The sequence below is a fragment of the Monodelphis domestica genome, chromosome 3 (assembly GCF_027887165.1).
Source record: "Monodelphis domestica isolate mMonDom1 chromosome 3, mMonDom1.pri, whole genome shotgun sequence".
Lineage (NCBI taxonomy): Eukaryota > Metazoa > Chordata > Mammalia > Didelphimorphia > Didelphidae > Monodelphis > Monodelphis domestica.
The window spans coordinates 342,080,192-342,092,807 of NC_077229.1; the positions used below are offsets into that span (position 1 = coordinate 342,080,192).

Genomic DNA, 12,616 nt, shown 5'->3' on the forward strand with positions numbered 1-12,616 from the left:
CCAGATATCAAAGTTGAAATAGTTAAAGTGTAATGAATCTAATCATTGTCCATTTCTGAGGGATAGGCTTTTCTCTTCATCATTTCCTATGGTTAGCATTCTTAGGAAAGAATTTTTGCATCTCAAATGAGAATAACTATCCAAAGTAAACTTTTTTCAGACACTGTAAACACTCTTTAAGAATTATTAGGAAACAAATTTTAGCCAATATGAAAATTCTGTTAATGAGTTTATATTGAGGCTCATGAAATGTTGTGATGAGTTTGAATATTGCACATAGAATGATAGCAATCAGAATTATTTATTCCTTTTTGCCTCCTTAGTTTTTAGCCAGGATTTCAATAAAAGACAAGTAAGGATACATGAGTTTTTCAATGCACTGGAAGCCTTTCTATAAAGGTATCTTTATGTTTCATGCTGTCAGAGTGTGTTTAATTTGGCAAATATATACTGTGTACCTACTTTGTGCAGGGCTTTATCACAGTATCCTTTTGGTACTTCAGTAACTAATCCCTTAGAACAGAAGCCAAGTCTAACCTGCTATTGTGAAGAGAATTGAGGACTTAGAATATGTCAACTCTTTTAAGTGAGGGAGTTTCTAAGTAAATGTATTCAGATCCATAGTTTTCCATTTTACAGTTTAATACTTTTGTGAATTTGACTTTTGATTTTTATTTTACTATGGTGTAAGCATTGTTATTAGCTTGTACTTCAGTCATTTTATTAAAGGAGTTAATTGACGCTAACTAAATGGAAATGAATTCTGTGTTTTTCAGAGGTGTAGGTGCTGGATGTAATACAAAGGAAGTTATTGATAGACTGAGATACCTCAAAGCAGAAATTGAGGATCTGGAGCTAAAAGAAAGAGAACTTGATCAACAGAAATTATGGCTACAACAGAGCATCAAAAATGTAATGGATGATTCCATTAACAACAGATATCCTTTTATCTCAATTAGTGTGTGTATGTAGAGAGTAGAACTGTTTTTAATTGCAGGGTATTTTTAGAGAAGGTAAGTATTAGGTGAAAACTATGGTCTAGAGAACTCTTGGTAATTTGTTCAGAAACCTTTTTAAGATTTAAGTTTTGACTTCTAAACTTGTTAAGACAATGTCTGGCTAAATAAATTATCTTCTGAATGACATCTTATAAATTGGCAACTGAAAACTTAAATGTCACATTTAAAAAGGTTAGAAACAGAAGAGAACACAAAAAAAGACACATTTCTTCAAGGTAGAATCTTTCAATTATGTCTTTCCTTGATGCCTCTTTTATTTCCATATCCCCCACCCCTATGATCTAACTAGAATAGATCACTAGTTATCAGAGGCTATGCATACTATTATTATAACTACAGGAGAGAGGTTCATTCCTTTCACTTCAAGTTTATTGAACTTTAGAGTTTACAAAGTGTTTCGTGAACAATAACTTTATGAAGTAGGGCAAGTATTCTTTTGTAGATGATCAAACCAAGGCTTAGAAAGGCTGAATGACTTGTTTAAGCCGGAACTGAATTCCAAGCCTTCTGAGCCCAAGCCAATGCCCTTTCCACTACACTAAAGTTGACTCTTAGAATATAAGCCATATGTATGTAGAAGAAGGACAATGGGCCTGTTATATTATGAAATATATTATATAATTATGTACAGCATCTTAAAATTAGGCATTCAGTTAATAAGCATCTATTGCATGTGAGACACTGTGCCAAGTGCTAGAGCTACAAAGAAAGGCAAAAAAAAGGCTTGCACTCAAACAGCTTATAGTCTAAAATGGACAGAACATGCCAACAATTACATACAATAAGCTATATATAGGAAAACCTGGAGATAATCAGTGTCTTAATAGTAAAAATTCAGCACCTCTCTTAAGTTGTTGAACAAATTGTAATTTAAAACGCAAAAATAAGAAATGTCATAGCAAGTTAACTTCATGGCCCTTCTTGCCTGTGCCTGATGTGTTCCCCAAAAATGTATCACCTTTTGAGGGTAATTTTGTGGAGGACATGGTTGTCTTCTATGATGAAAATGAAAAAGGTTAGAGAAATGTAAAAGGGTAAAAAATTAAAGATAAGGGATAAAATATTTAAGAGTGTGGTCGCCAGGAATTATTGCTCAATTCCAAATGATTTTTTATGGTAATTTATTTACAAAAGGAGAAAGAGTAAAAGTAAGAAAATCAGAGAGAGTAGATACTTAACTCCAGCCTGGTCCAAACCAGGCAGGGCTTAAGAGGCCTAGCAAAGGGGCCCCAGAGGTAAATCAAAGAAGGGTTTTAGCCACAAGGCCTCCAAGTTGAAGGCCCTTTCTGGAGGCTAGCACCTCCAGGAAAGCCGGGGAAAGGAGTCAGTCTTTTTCACTCACCCATGTGGTAGTTCTAAGGGAGAGACTTAAGAACAGTCTCACCAAGTCTAGGGTCTCAGGTCCATGAAGCAGATTCTACACCAGCCTCCAGCTTGAACTTGAAATTCTGAAGAACGAAGAACTCCATCTCACAGGAAGTTACTGCTACTTTTAAAGACCAATTATAGTTTTATGAATTTTCTTAGGACTGCCCAGAGGGCAGTCAGTCACTTCTGATTTGTCACCCACATTCAGCACATGTGGGCTATAGACCTCCCCAACTCAAGTGTAAGTGCTTTGCCACTAAGAAGTCCATTACGTTCAATTATACCACAGTGTATATCAGTCTCTGTGTACAATGTTCTGGTTTTGCTCCTCTCACTCTGCATCACTTCCTGGAGGTTGTTCCAGTCTCCATGGAATTCCTCCACTTTATTATTCCTTTTAGCACAATAGTACTCCATCACCAACATATACCACAATTTGTTCAGCCATTCCCCAATTGATGGGCATCCCCTCATTTTCCAGTTTTTTGCCAGCTATAAATATTTTTGTACATGGCTTTTTCCTTATTGTCTCTTTGGGATACAGACCCAGCAGTGCTATGGCTGGATCAAAGGGCAGACAGTCTTTTATCACCCTTTGGGCATAGTTCCAAATTGCCCTCCAGAATGGTTGGATCAGTTCACAACTCCACCAGCAATGAATTAATGTCCCTACTTTGCCACATCCCCTCCAGCATTCATTACTTTCCTTTGCTGTCATGTTAGCCAATCTGCTAGGTGTGAGGTGATACCTCAGAGTTGTTTTGATTTGCATCTCTCTGATTATAAGGGATTTAGAACACTTTTTCATGTGCTTATTAATAGTTTTGATTTCTTTCACTGAAAATTGCCTATTCATGTCCCTTGCTCATTTATCAATTGGAGAATGGCTTGATTTTTTTGTACAACTGCTTTAACTCTTTGTAAATTTGAGTAATTAGACCTTTGGTCAGAGGTTTTTGTTATGAAGATTGTTTCCCAGTTAATTTCCCTTCTGATTTTGGTTATATTGGTTTTGTTTGTACAAAACCTTTTTAATTTGAGGTAGTCAAAATTACTTATTTTACATTTCATGACTCTTTTTATTTATTGCTTGGTTTAAACATTTTTCCCTACCCAGAGGTTAGACATGTATAGTATTCGGTGTTCACATAATTTATATATACTTTCCTTCTTTATGTTCAAGTCATTCACCCATTCTGAGTTTATCTTGGTGTAGGGTGTGAGGTGTTGACCCAAGCCTAATTTCTTCCACACTGTCTTCCAATTGTCCCAGCAGTTTTTATCAAATAGTGGTTTTTTGTCCCAAAAGCTGGGATCTTTGGGCTTGTCTTGCTGAGGTCACTTGCCCCAAGTCTATTCCACTGATCCTCCTTTCTGTCTCTTAGCCAGCACCAAATTGTTTTGATGACCACTGCTTTATAGTATAGTTTGAGATCTGATACTGCAAGTCCTTCTTCCTTTGCATTTTTTTTCATGATTTCCTTGGATATCCTTGATTGTTTGTTCTTCCAAATGAACTTTGTTATGGTTTTTTCTAATTCAGTAAAAAATTTTTTTGGAAGTTCCATGGATATGGCACTAAATAAATAGATAAGTTTGGGTAGGATGGTCATTTTTATTATGTTAGCTCACCCTGCCCATGAGAAGTTAATGTTTTTCCAATTTCTCAGATCTAGTTTTAGTTGTGTGGAAAGTGTTTTGTAGTTGTGTTCATATAGTTCTTGAGTTTGTCTCGGCAGATAGATTCCCAAGTATTTTATATTGTCTAGGGTGGTTTTGAATAGAATTTCTCTTTCTAATTCCTGCTGCTGAGATGGGTTGGAGATAAATAGAAATGCTGATGACTTATATGGGTTTATTTTTAATCCTGTAACTTTGCTAAAGTTGTTGATTATTTCAACTAGCTTTTTAGTTGATTCTCTACGATTCTTTAAGTAGACCATCCACAAATGGTCTACCATCCATATCATCCACAAAGAGTGATAGTTTGGTCTCTTCATTGTGAATTTTAATACCTTCAATTTCTTTTTCTTCTCTAATTGCTACTGCTAGTGTTTCTAGTACAATGTTAAATAATAGTGGTAATAGGCATCCTTATTTTACTCCTGATCTTATTGGGAATGCATCTAGTTTATCACCATTGCATATGATGTTTGCTGATGGTTTTAGATACATAATTATTTTTAGGAAAGACCCTTCTATTCCTATACTTTCTAGTGTATTCAATAAGAATGAGTGTTGGATTTTGTCAAAGGCTTTTTCTGCATCTATTGAGATTATCGTGTTTTTTGTTGGTTTGCTTCTTGATATGGTCAATTATGTGGATGGTTTTCCTGATCCTGAACTATCCTTGCATTCCTTGCATTCCTGGTATAAATCCCACCTGATCATAGTGAATAACCCTTGTGATCACTTGCTGGAGTTTTTTTGCTAGTATCCTATTCAAGATTTTTGCATCTATATTTATTAAGGGGATTGGTCTGTAGTTTTCTTTCTGTTTTTGACCTGTCTGGCTTTGGAATCAGCACCATTTTTGTGTTCTGAAAGGAATTTGGTAGAACTCCTCCTTTGCTTATTCTGGCAAATAGTTTGTATAATATTGGGATTAGTTTTCTTTGAATGTTTGATAGAATTCATTTGTGAATCCATCTGGCCCTGGGGATTTTTTCTTAGGCAGTTCTTTGATGACCTGTTTGATTTCTTTTTCTTATGGGATTATTTAAGAATTCTATTTCTTCTTCTGTTAATCTAGCCAATTTATATTTTTGTAAAATATTCATCCATATCACCTACATTGACATATTTGTTGCCATATAATTGGGCATAATAATTTTTAATGATTGCCGTATTTATCTCTTCATTGGAGGCGAGTTCTCCCTTTTCATCAATGATACAGTTAATTTGGTTTTCTTTCCTTTTTTTTATTAGATTAGCCAGTACTTTGTCTATTTTGTTTTTTTCCAAAATACCAGCATTTAGTCTTATTTATTAGTTCAATAGTTCTATCACTTTCAATTTTATTAATCTCTACCTCTTTTTAGGATATCTAATTTGGTTTTCTTTTGGGGGTTTTTAATTTCTTCGCTTTTGAGTTTTTTGATTTGCATGTCCAAATCAATGACTTCTGCCCTCCCTAATTTAATATGTGAACTCAAGGATATAATTTTTCCCCTGAGTACTGCTTTGGCTGCATCCCATAGATTTTGAGAGGATGTCTCATCATTGTCATTTTCTTCAATGAAATTATTAATTGTTTCTATGATTTGTTCTCTAAATAACTGATTTTTGAGAATCATTGTTTAATTTCCAATTCATTTTTAATTTGACTCTCCATGTACTCTTACTGATCATTATTTTTATTGCCTTATGCTCTGAAAAGGTTGCATTTATTATATCTGCTTTTCTGCCTTTGTATGCAATGTTTCTATTCCCTAGTATATGGTCAGTCTTTGTGAATGTAGCATGTGCTGCTGAACGAAGGTGTATTCCTTTTTGTCTCTATTTTTCTCCATATATCTATTAACTCTAAGATTTCATTCACCTCTTTTACCTCTTAATTATTTTTTTATTTGATTTATCTAAATTTGATAGTGGTAGGTTCAGGTCTCCCACTAGTATAGTTTTACTATCTATTTCCTCCTTTAATTCTACTAATTTTTCCATTAGAAATTTGGGTGCTATACCATTTGGTGCATGTTGGTTACTGATATTTCCTCAGTGTCTATACTCCCTTTTATCAGGATGTATTTACCTTCCCTATCCCTTTTAATCAGATCTACTTTTACTTTGGCTTTGTCAGATATCATGATGCAACTCATTTGAGGCCCAATATGTCTTGCTCCCACCTTTAATTCTGACCTTGTGAGTAGCTACCTGCTTCAGGTGTGTTTCTTGTAGACAACACAGGGTAGGATTTTGGATTTTAATCCACTCTCCTATTTGTCAATGTTTTATGGTTCATCCCATTCACGTTCAAAGTTATGATTGTCACTTGTGAATTCCCTAGCATTTTTGTATCCTCTCCCTGTTCTGTCCTTTCTTCTTTTGCTATATCCTTTTAAACCAGTGGTTTACTTTTAATCAATTCCCCTAATCCCCTCCCTTGATATGCTTCCCTTTCTGGTCTCTCCCTTTTTGTTCCCTTCTTGTTTTTTTCTTTTTTTTTTTAGGGTCTGCTAAGTTCCCTCCCCCCCTCTCCTTTCCTCTCTTTTTATACTCCCTCTCACCTACCCCCCTTAGTTTTCCCTTCTCCCTTACACTGTAGGATAGGATAGAATTCAAGATCCCAATGGATCTAGATGCTCTTTCCTCTCAGAGTTGATTTCACTGAGAGTAAGGTTTAAGTATTACCTATTAGCATTCTCTTCCTCTCCTTCTTATAAAAGTATTCTTCCCCTACCCTTCCCTATCTTTGTGTGAAAAAGATTATCCTATTTATTTTATTTCTTCAAGTATCTCTTGGTACCATCTTTGATTCCCCCATCCTTTTACTTTTTTTTTTTTGCATATCATCTTATAGCCAATGCCCCAATCTTTTCCTATGAGTGATTCTTCTAATTATTGTAATAATGAATACAATTTTTGAGAGTTACAAATAACATTTCCCCCATAGATTAATATATATAATTGATCTAATTGTAGCCCTTAAAGAAGACAAATTGAATGCAAAGCAAAACAAAAAATTTTCTCCTTTTTCCTCTTTTTCTTACTTACCATTTCATGTTTCTCTTGATCTTTGTTTTTGGATGTCAGACTTAACACTTAGTTGTGGTCGTTTCATTACAAATACTTGGAAATCTTCTATTTCGTTGAATGCCCATACTTTCCCCTGGAAGTATATAGTCAATTTTGATGGATAGGTGATTCTTGGTTGAAGACCCAGTTATCTTGCCAGTCTGAATATCATGTTCCAGGCCTTGTAGTCCTTTAGTGTGGAAGCTGCCAGGTCTTGTGTGATCCAGATTCGTTCCTGTTGGTATCTGAATTATCTATTTTTGGCTTCTTGTAGAATTTTCTCCTTAGCTTGAAAGCTCTGGAATTTGGCAATTACATTCCTGGGAGTTGTCTTTTGGGGATTTGGTGTAGTGGGTGTTCTATGAACTCTTTTCAATGCCTATTTTTCCCCCTTGTTCAAGAACATCAGGGCAATTTTCTTGAATGATTTCTTGTATGATGTCAAGATCTGTTTCTGTTTATTTCTGCATTTTCAGGTAGACCAATGATCCTCAAATTGTCTCTCCCTCTTTTTTTTCTGATCTGTCACTTCATCTGTGGGATTTTATGTTTTCTTCTATTTTGTCAGTCTTTTGACTTTGCTTTATTAATTCTTGCTTTTTGCAAGATCATTGGTTTCTCAATTCTTGTCCTTAAAGCCTGGTTTTCTGCTTTAACCTTTTGATTTTCTGCTATATTTTTTGATTTCTTCTTGAACCATTTCCTACTTCTCTTGCCAGAAGGCTTCCATCTTTTTTTTTTTAAAACCCTTACCTTCCGTTTTGGAGTCAATACTGTGTATTGGCTCCAAGGCAGAAGAGTGGTAAGGGCTAGGCAATGGGGGTCAAGTGACTTGCCCAGGGTCACACAGCTGGGAAGTGTCTGAGGCCAGATTTGAACCTAGGACCTCCCATCTCTAGGACTAGCTCTCAATCCACTGAGTTACCCAGCTGCCCCTGGCTTCCATCTTTTTGATAAGCTCCAAATTAAATTTTTCCAGAGCTTGTGGACAATTTCCATTTTTTTAGAATGTTTTATATTTGTTTGAATTTCCTCCTGTGTTTCCTCTGTAGTCTGGATTTTTCCTCTGTAAACATTTTCTATGGTCACTGCCTTTTTTTTTTTTGCTTTTCTTGTTGGGAGTTTGGGGCTCCTGTGTGGTGTTTACTTTCCCTTTTTAGTCAGAAATTTGAGTGCCCCGGCCAGGTTCTCTGTGTATGGAGTTAAGGAACAAGGATTTTGCCTGAGGCAAGCTCTGGAATTGCAGCAGCCATTCATAGCTCTGAGCTACTTTCCAGGGGTCTGTGCTCCCCTGTCCACCAGGATTTCCGGTGTAGGTGCTCTTGGGGGTAGGCCTTTGTTGGTCTTTGTCAGCTTCTGAGGACCTAGAGGTGCCCCTTGCTCATTTTAGAAGTGCCCCTCGCTCACTTGCTGATTCTGGCTCTGAGTACCCAATGTCTGCATTCCCCTGCCTGCCTGAGTTTCAGTTGTATCTGCTCTCCAAGGCAGGTCTTTGGTAGTCTTAGTCAGCTCCCAGGTACCTAAAGGTTCCCCCTGCTCTCTCTAGAGGTGTTCCTCACTCACTCGCTGATTCTGGTGCACCCTGGCTCTGACTCTGGCTCCGTAGGTGGGGTGAGGGCGGGGTAAATCTGCTCACGTTTGGGTGGGAGCTTTTTCACTCCCTTATAGTGTGGAAATGCCCAAATCCCACGTGCCTTCAATGCTGTACCCTACTGTAGGGTCTGGGTCTCTCCATTCTCATGAAAATGGTTTTAATGGTCTTTTGAGGTAGTCTATATTGGTGGGTGCTGGGCAGAGGGAGCATCCCACATCTGGACTGCCTCCATGCTTACCCGGAAGTCCCCTATTTTGACTATTTTTCAACAATTTGATCGTACTACTTTGATCAAACCAGTCTTCTGGGTCAACAACTAGCCCCATGGCACAGCTAACAAGGTTGCCTCTGTGATATATTTCAATGATCTTGTCACCTTGTCACCTCAGAGCCTGAGCTGATCTACCTGTACCCTTGATACTTTTGCACAGCATGCTCTACCTTCTCTTTCTTGGTGCCTGAGAAACCTAAGAAAGTTCTAAAATCAAAAATAAAATTTCTTGAATTAGAAAATTTTGAATTAAAAATAACTTTGCCTAAATAAAAATTTTAAGCATATATGTATATATATACGCCCTTATCTTTTGTCTTAGAATTGATACTAGGAAGAGCAGTAAGGACTAGGCAATTGGAGTTAAATGCCTTTCCCAGAATCATACAGGAAGTATCTGAGGCCAAATTTAAATCTCAGTCCACATGACTCCAGGCCTCGCTCTTAATCCACTGAGCCCCTGTTCCTAATATACTTTAACAGTCAGGTCAAATGATAAAGTGGAGACCGACATGCTGTGTAAATAGCATTTCTGAATTAGTATGGAGGGAAGAGAAAATTATTTTTAAAAGTTTAGTTCTTTGCGGAAAAATAACTTGTAAGTTACAAGTTAAGTGAAGAATACTATTTTCCTTGACTTATAATGACAGTACATTTTCTTATGTTACTCATGAAGATATTTGTAATTCTTTTAATGGTAAGTATTACTAGTAAATTTGTTTTGTTTTTTTCTATTCTCAGTACTGATCATAGTGCTTCATACATTGTTGACACTTAATAAATGCTTATCTTATTGAATTCCCAAGTCTGCCTAGGGATAACTTCTTTTATAAAGATGATTCAAAAGTCTTTGTAGACTTACCCTGAGCTATTAGTTTAAAATAGCTATCCAGGGACTTTTGGCCTGCTGAATATTAATAGTTCCTATTTACATTGGGCTTTAGTTTACCGAATATTTCCTTATAACAACCCTAATACCTTGTATTTATATGACGTTATATATTTTGCTTTCATAACTTTTAGTTTCTCTTCTACATCCATTCTTAGTTCTTATCCTCATAAAACTGAAGAGAAAATAGAGCCCTCCAAAAATATGAAATAATTTAACCATGGTTACATGTCATTGAATAATTTTAAATTAAAACAAGGTCTTCTGACCCATTGTTTCATCTGTTAAACCAGCTGTCTTCCTTTGTATCAAACTTAAGATTTCAGTCAAGAAATTTTTAAAATTGATGGTGACCAATAAAAACCTTATAATTCATGAAGCCTAATATTTCAACTGCTGTGTTTGGAACATCTTCATTCCTAAACATTTAACATATAAAGGATATGAAATTGAGTTGTTTAAAATTCCCTATTGCATCCTTCCTGTTTTCTAATATTAAAAAATAACACATACAAATCCAACTAACTAGATTATTTTTAGTAGTTAGAATAATAATTTATTTCTCCTTAATTTCAATGATGTTAAGGCAGTCTTTGTGTTTAATGACAGAATGCAAACATTTTTATAGAATCTTATATTAATGCCTATATTGGATTGGTCATTTTGTTTAACACAGTGTTGATGAGATCAGGATCCTGAGTTCAATCCTTAGTTGAGCCATTTAGCTTTGCTTTGATACAGTCATCTCTAACTCTATTATCCATCCTACTATCCAGCAAGTAAATATATGCCATTTGTCATAAGGGAGGGTCCAGGAGAGAGTGAGTATGTCATTATATTGTCCTCATCACTCGTTGAAATGGCTTAAAATAAATGTCCTGGATGACATGGCAGTAGCACTATTTTTACATATAAAGTTCAGCAAGTTGCATTTCACTGAAGAATCTATCAGCAAATGTGTTTCAATTTACTTTTTAAGATTGAATGAGAATTTTTAGCTCATAGTTCTTTACTTACCATCCTGGCTTCAGAGTTTGTAAGGGAAAGGGACAGCAATATCACAGAAAATCTTACTAATCAATAGCTCAAAGAAGATTATTTGAAGAAATTATGCAGCTTACAATAAAACTCCAAAGTAACTCAATTAAAAATTTAATTAAGTTCAACTTTTCCTGTTACCTAGGCATCAGCTGTCACACTATTTTTAATTTAAAATATCCATTGTTTTAAACTTCAGAACACCAGAACGCACAAATGTGTTCATTGCAAAAACTAAAAGAGAATTGTATACAAAGCTGAGAACTTCTTAATGTACAAGTGATATTTTAATGTAAATTCTACTTAATAGTATCAAAGCTACCTTTGGCTTCTGTATTTTTTAGAGATGCTCTTTTCTGTGTATTTTTCACATTTTGTAGATGCCTTTTTTCCTGTGTATCTCCTTTACTACTGCCCAATTACTCTCAAACAACCCCTAAATAGAAATTCTCTCATGTAACAAGTATAGTTAAGCAAAAGAAAACACATTGGCCATTTCTGAAAATGCATGAATCACAATGTACACCCTCTAAGATTTGTCACCTCTGTTAAGGGGTAGAAAGCATGCTTCTTCAGTTTTCTAAAGTTATAATTGATCATTATATTGAAGCAAATTCTGAAGTATTTCAAAATCAAATTCTGTCTGCATTTATTTTGCTTTTCCAAAAGCTTTTTCGTTTTATTTTATAGATTGAATTGGAAGGGGCCTTAGAAGGCCCAAAGTTCAAATTTCATTTCATAGATCAAGAAACCGAGGCCCAATAGCTATGTCTTTTTCCAAGTCACGTAGTTAGTATTTGAGGAGAAATTCGCAACCAGTTCTTACAAACTCCATGTGAGATACTCTATTCTGTGTGCCATGTTGTTTCTCACTCTAAGAATTGTTCATTTTACATTTTATGATCACCGTTATCCTTGCTTAGTTAAGAGTTGTTTCCCCAGCCAGAGTTGTGAAAATTATCACCTTTTTAATTTATTAACATTGTGACCTTATATGTCTGCTCTGAGCTTGTTTTGAGGTATTTTATGATAATCCAATTTCTACAAAATTGTTTTCTAGTTTTCCCAACAGATATTGTCAGATATCTCTGATAGTTGATATCTGTGGGTTTATTAAATAATAGAGTTTGATTGCTTCTAGTTCTTGATTACTAAACTTATTTCACTGAGCAACTATCAGTTTGTTTGATGGCTATTGCTATGTCCACTTCACTTTTACTTTTATTTATTATTTCCCCTGAGATTCTTGACCTTTTGTTTCGCCAGGTAAGTTTTCTTGTTATTCTGTTTAGTTCTATAAAGTTGCCCCTGGGTAGTTTGGGTTAGTATTAAATTTTAAAATTAATTTCAGTTTAATTTTTCTGTTAGCACAGTTCAACCATGAGTGATTAAAATCTCTCTATTTAAGTCCTTTATTTCTCTAAGGAATGTCATTTAGTATTCTTATACCAAAACATACTAAAAGAGTGTTTTTTTCTTTTATTCAAAGAAGTCTGGAATTATATAATATTTAAATATCTCCAAGATGTGTGATTTCATGGTCTAGATAAATGAGGCAGATCCCAACCTCATGTGACTTAGATGACCTTCAAGAGTCAGATATTTCATTATCCAAGAGATAGGCTGTTGGTGAGTCTCTCTGTTTAGCAAGACTCGTCCTTGAACAACAGACAACTACACTATAATTAAACTTTTCCTGGAAA

General features: G+C 35.3%; 1 protein-coding gene across 5 annotated transcripts in view; it reads left to right on the top strand.

Moving 5' to 3' along the window:
• E2F5 (E2F transcription factor 5) overlaps window positions 1-12,616 on the top strand; it is a 51,458-nt gene that overhangs the window by 30,315 nt on the left and 8,527 nt on the right. For all 5 annotated transcript variants that reach the window (XR_008917760.1, XR_001628648.2, XM_016431447.2 and 2 more), the window contains exons 3-4: window positions 777-938; window positions 9,640-9,683. Coding sequence is in view for 3 of the 5 variants with exons in the window: in XM_016431447.2 (XP_016286933.1) it covers window positions 777-938; window positions 9,640-9,683 (206 nt within the window). In the remaining 2 variants the exon portion in view is untranslated. The remainder of the gene's footprint in view (window positions 1-776; window positions 939-9,639; window positions 9,684-12,616) is intronic.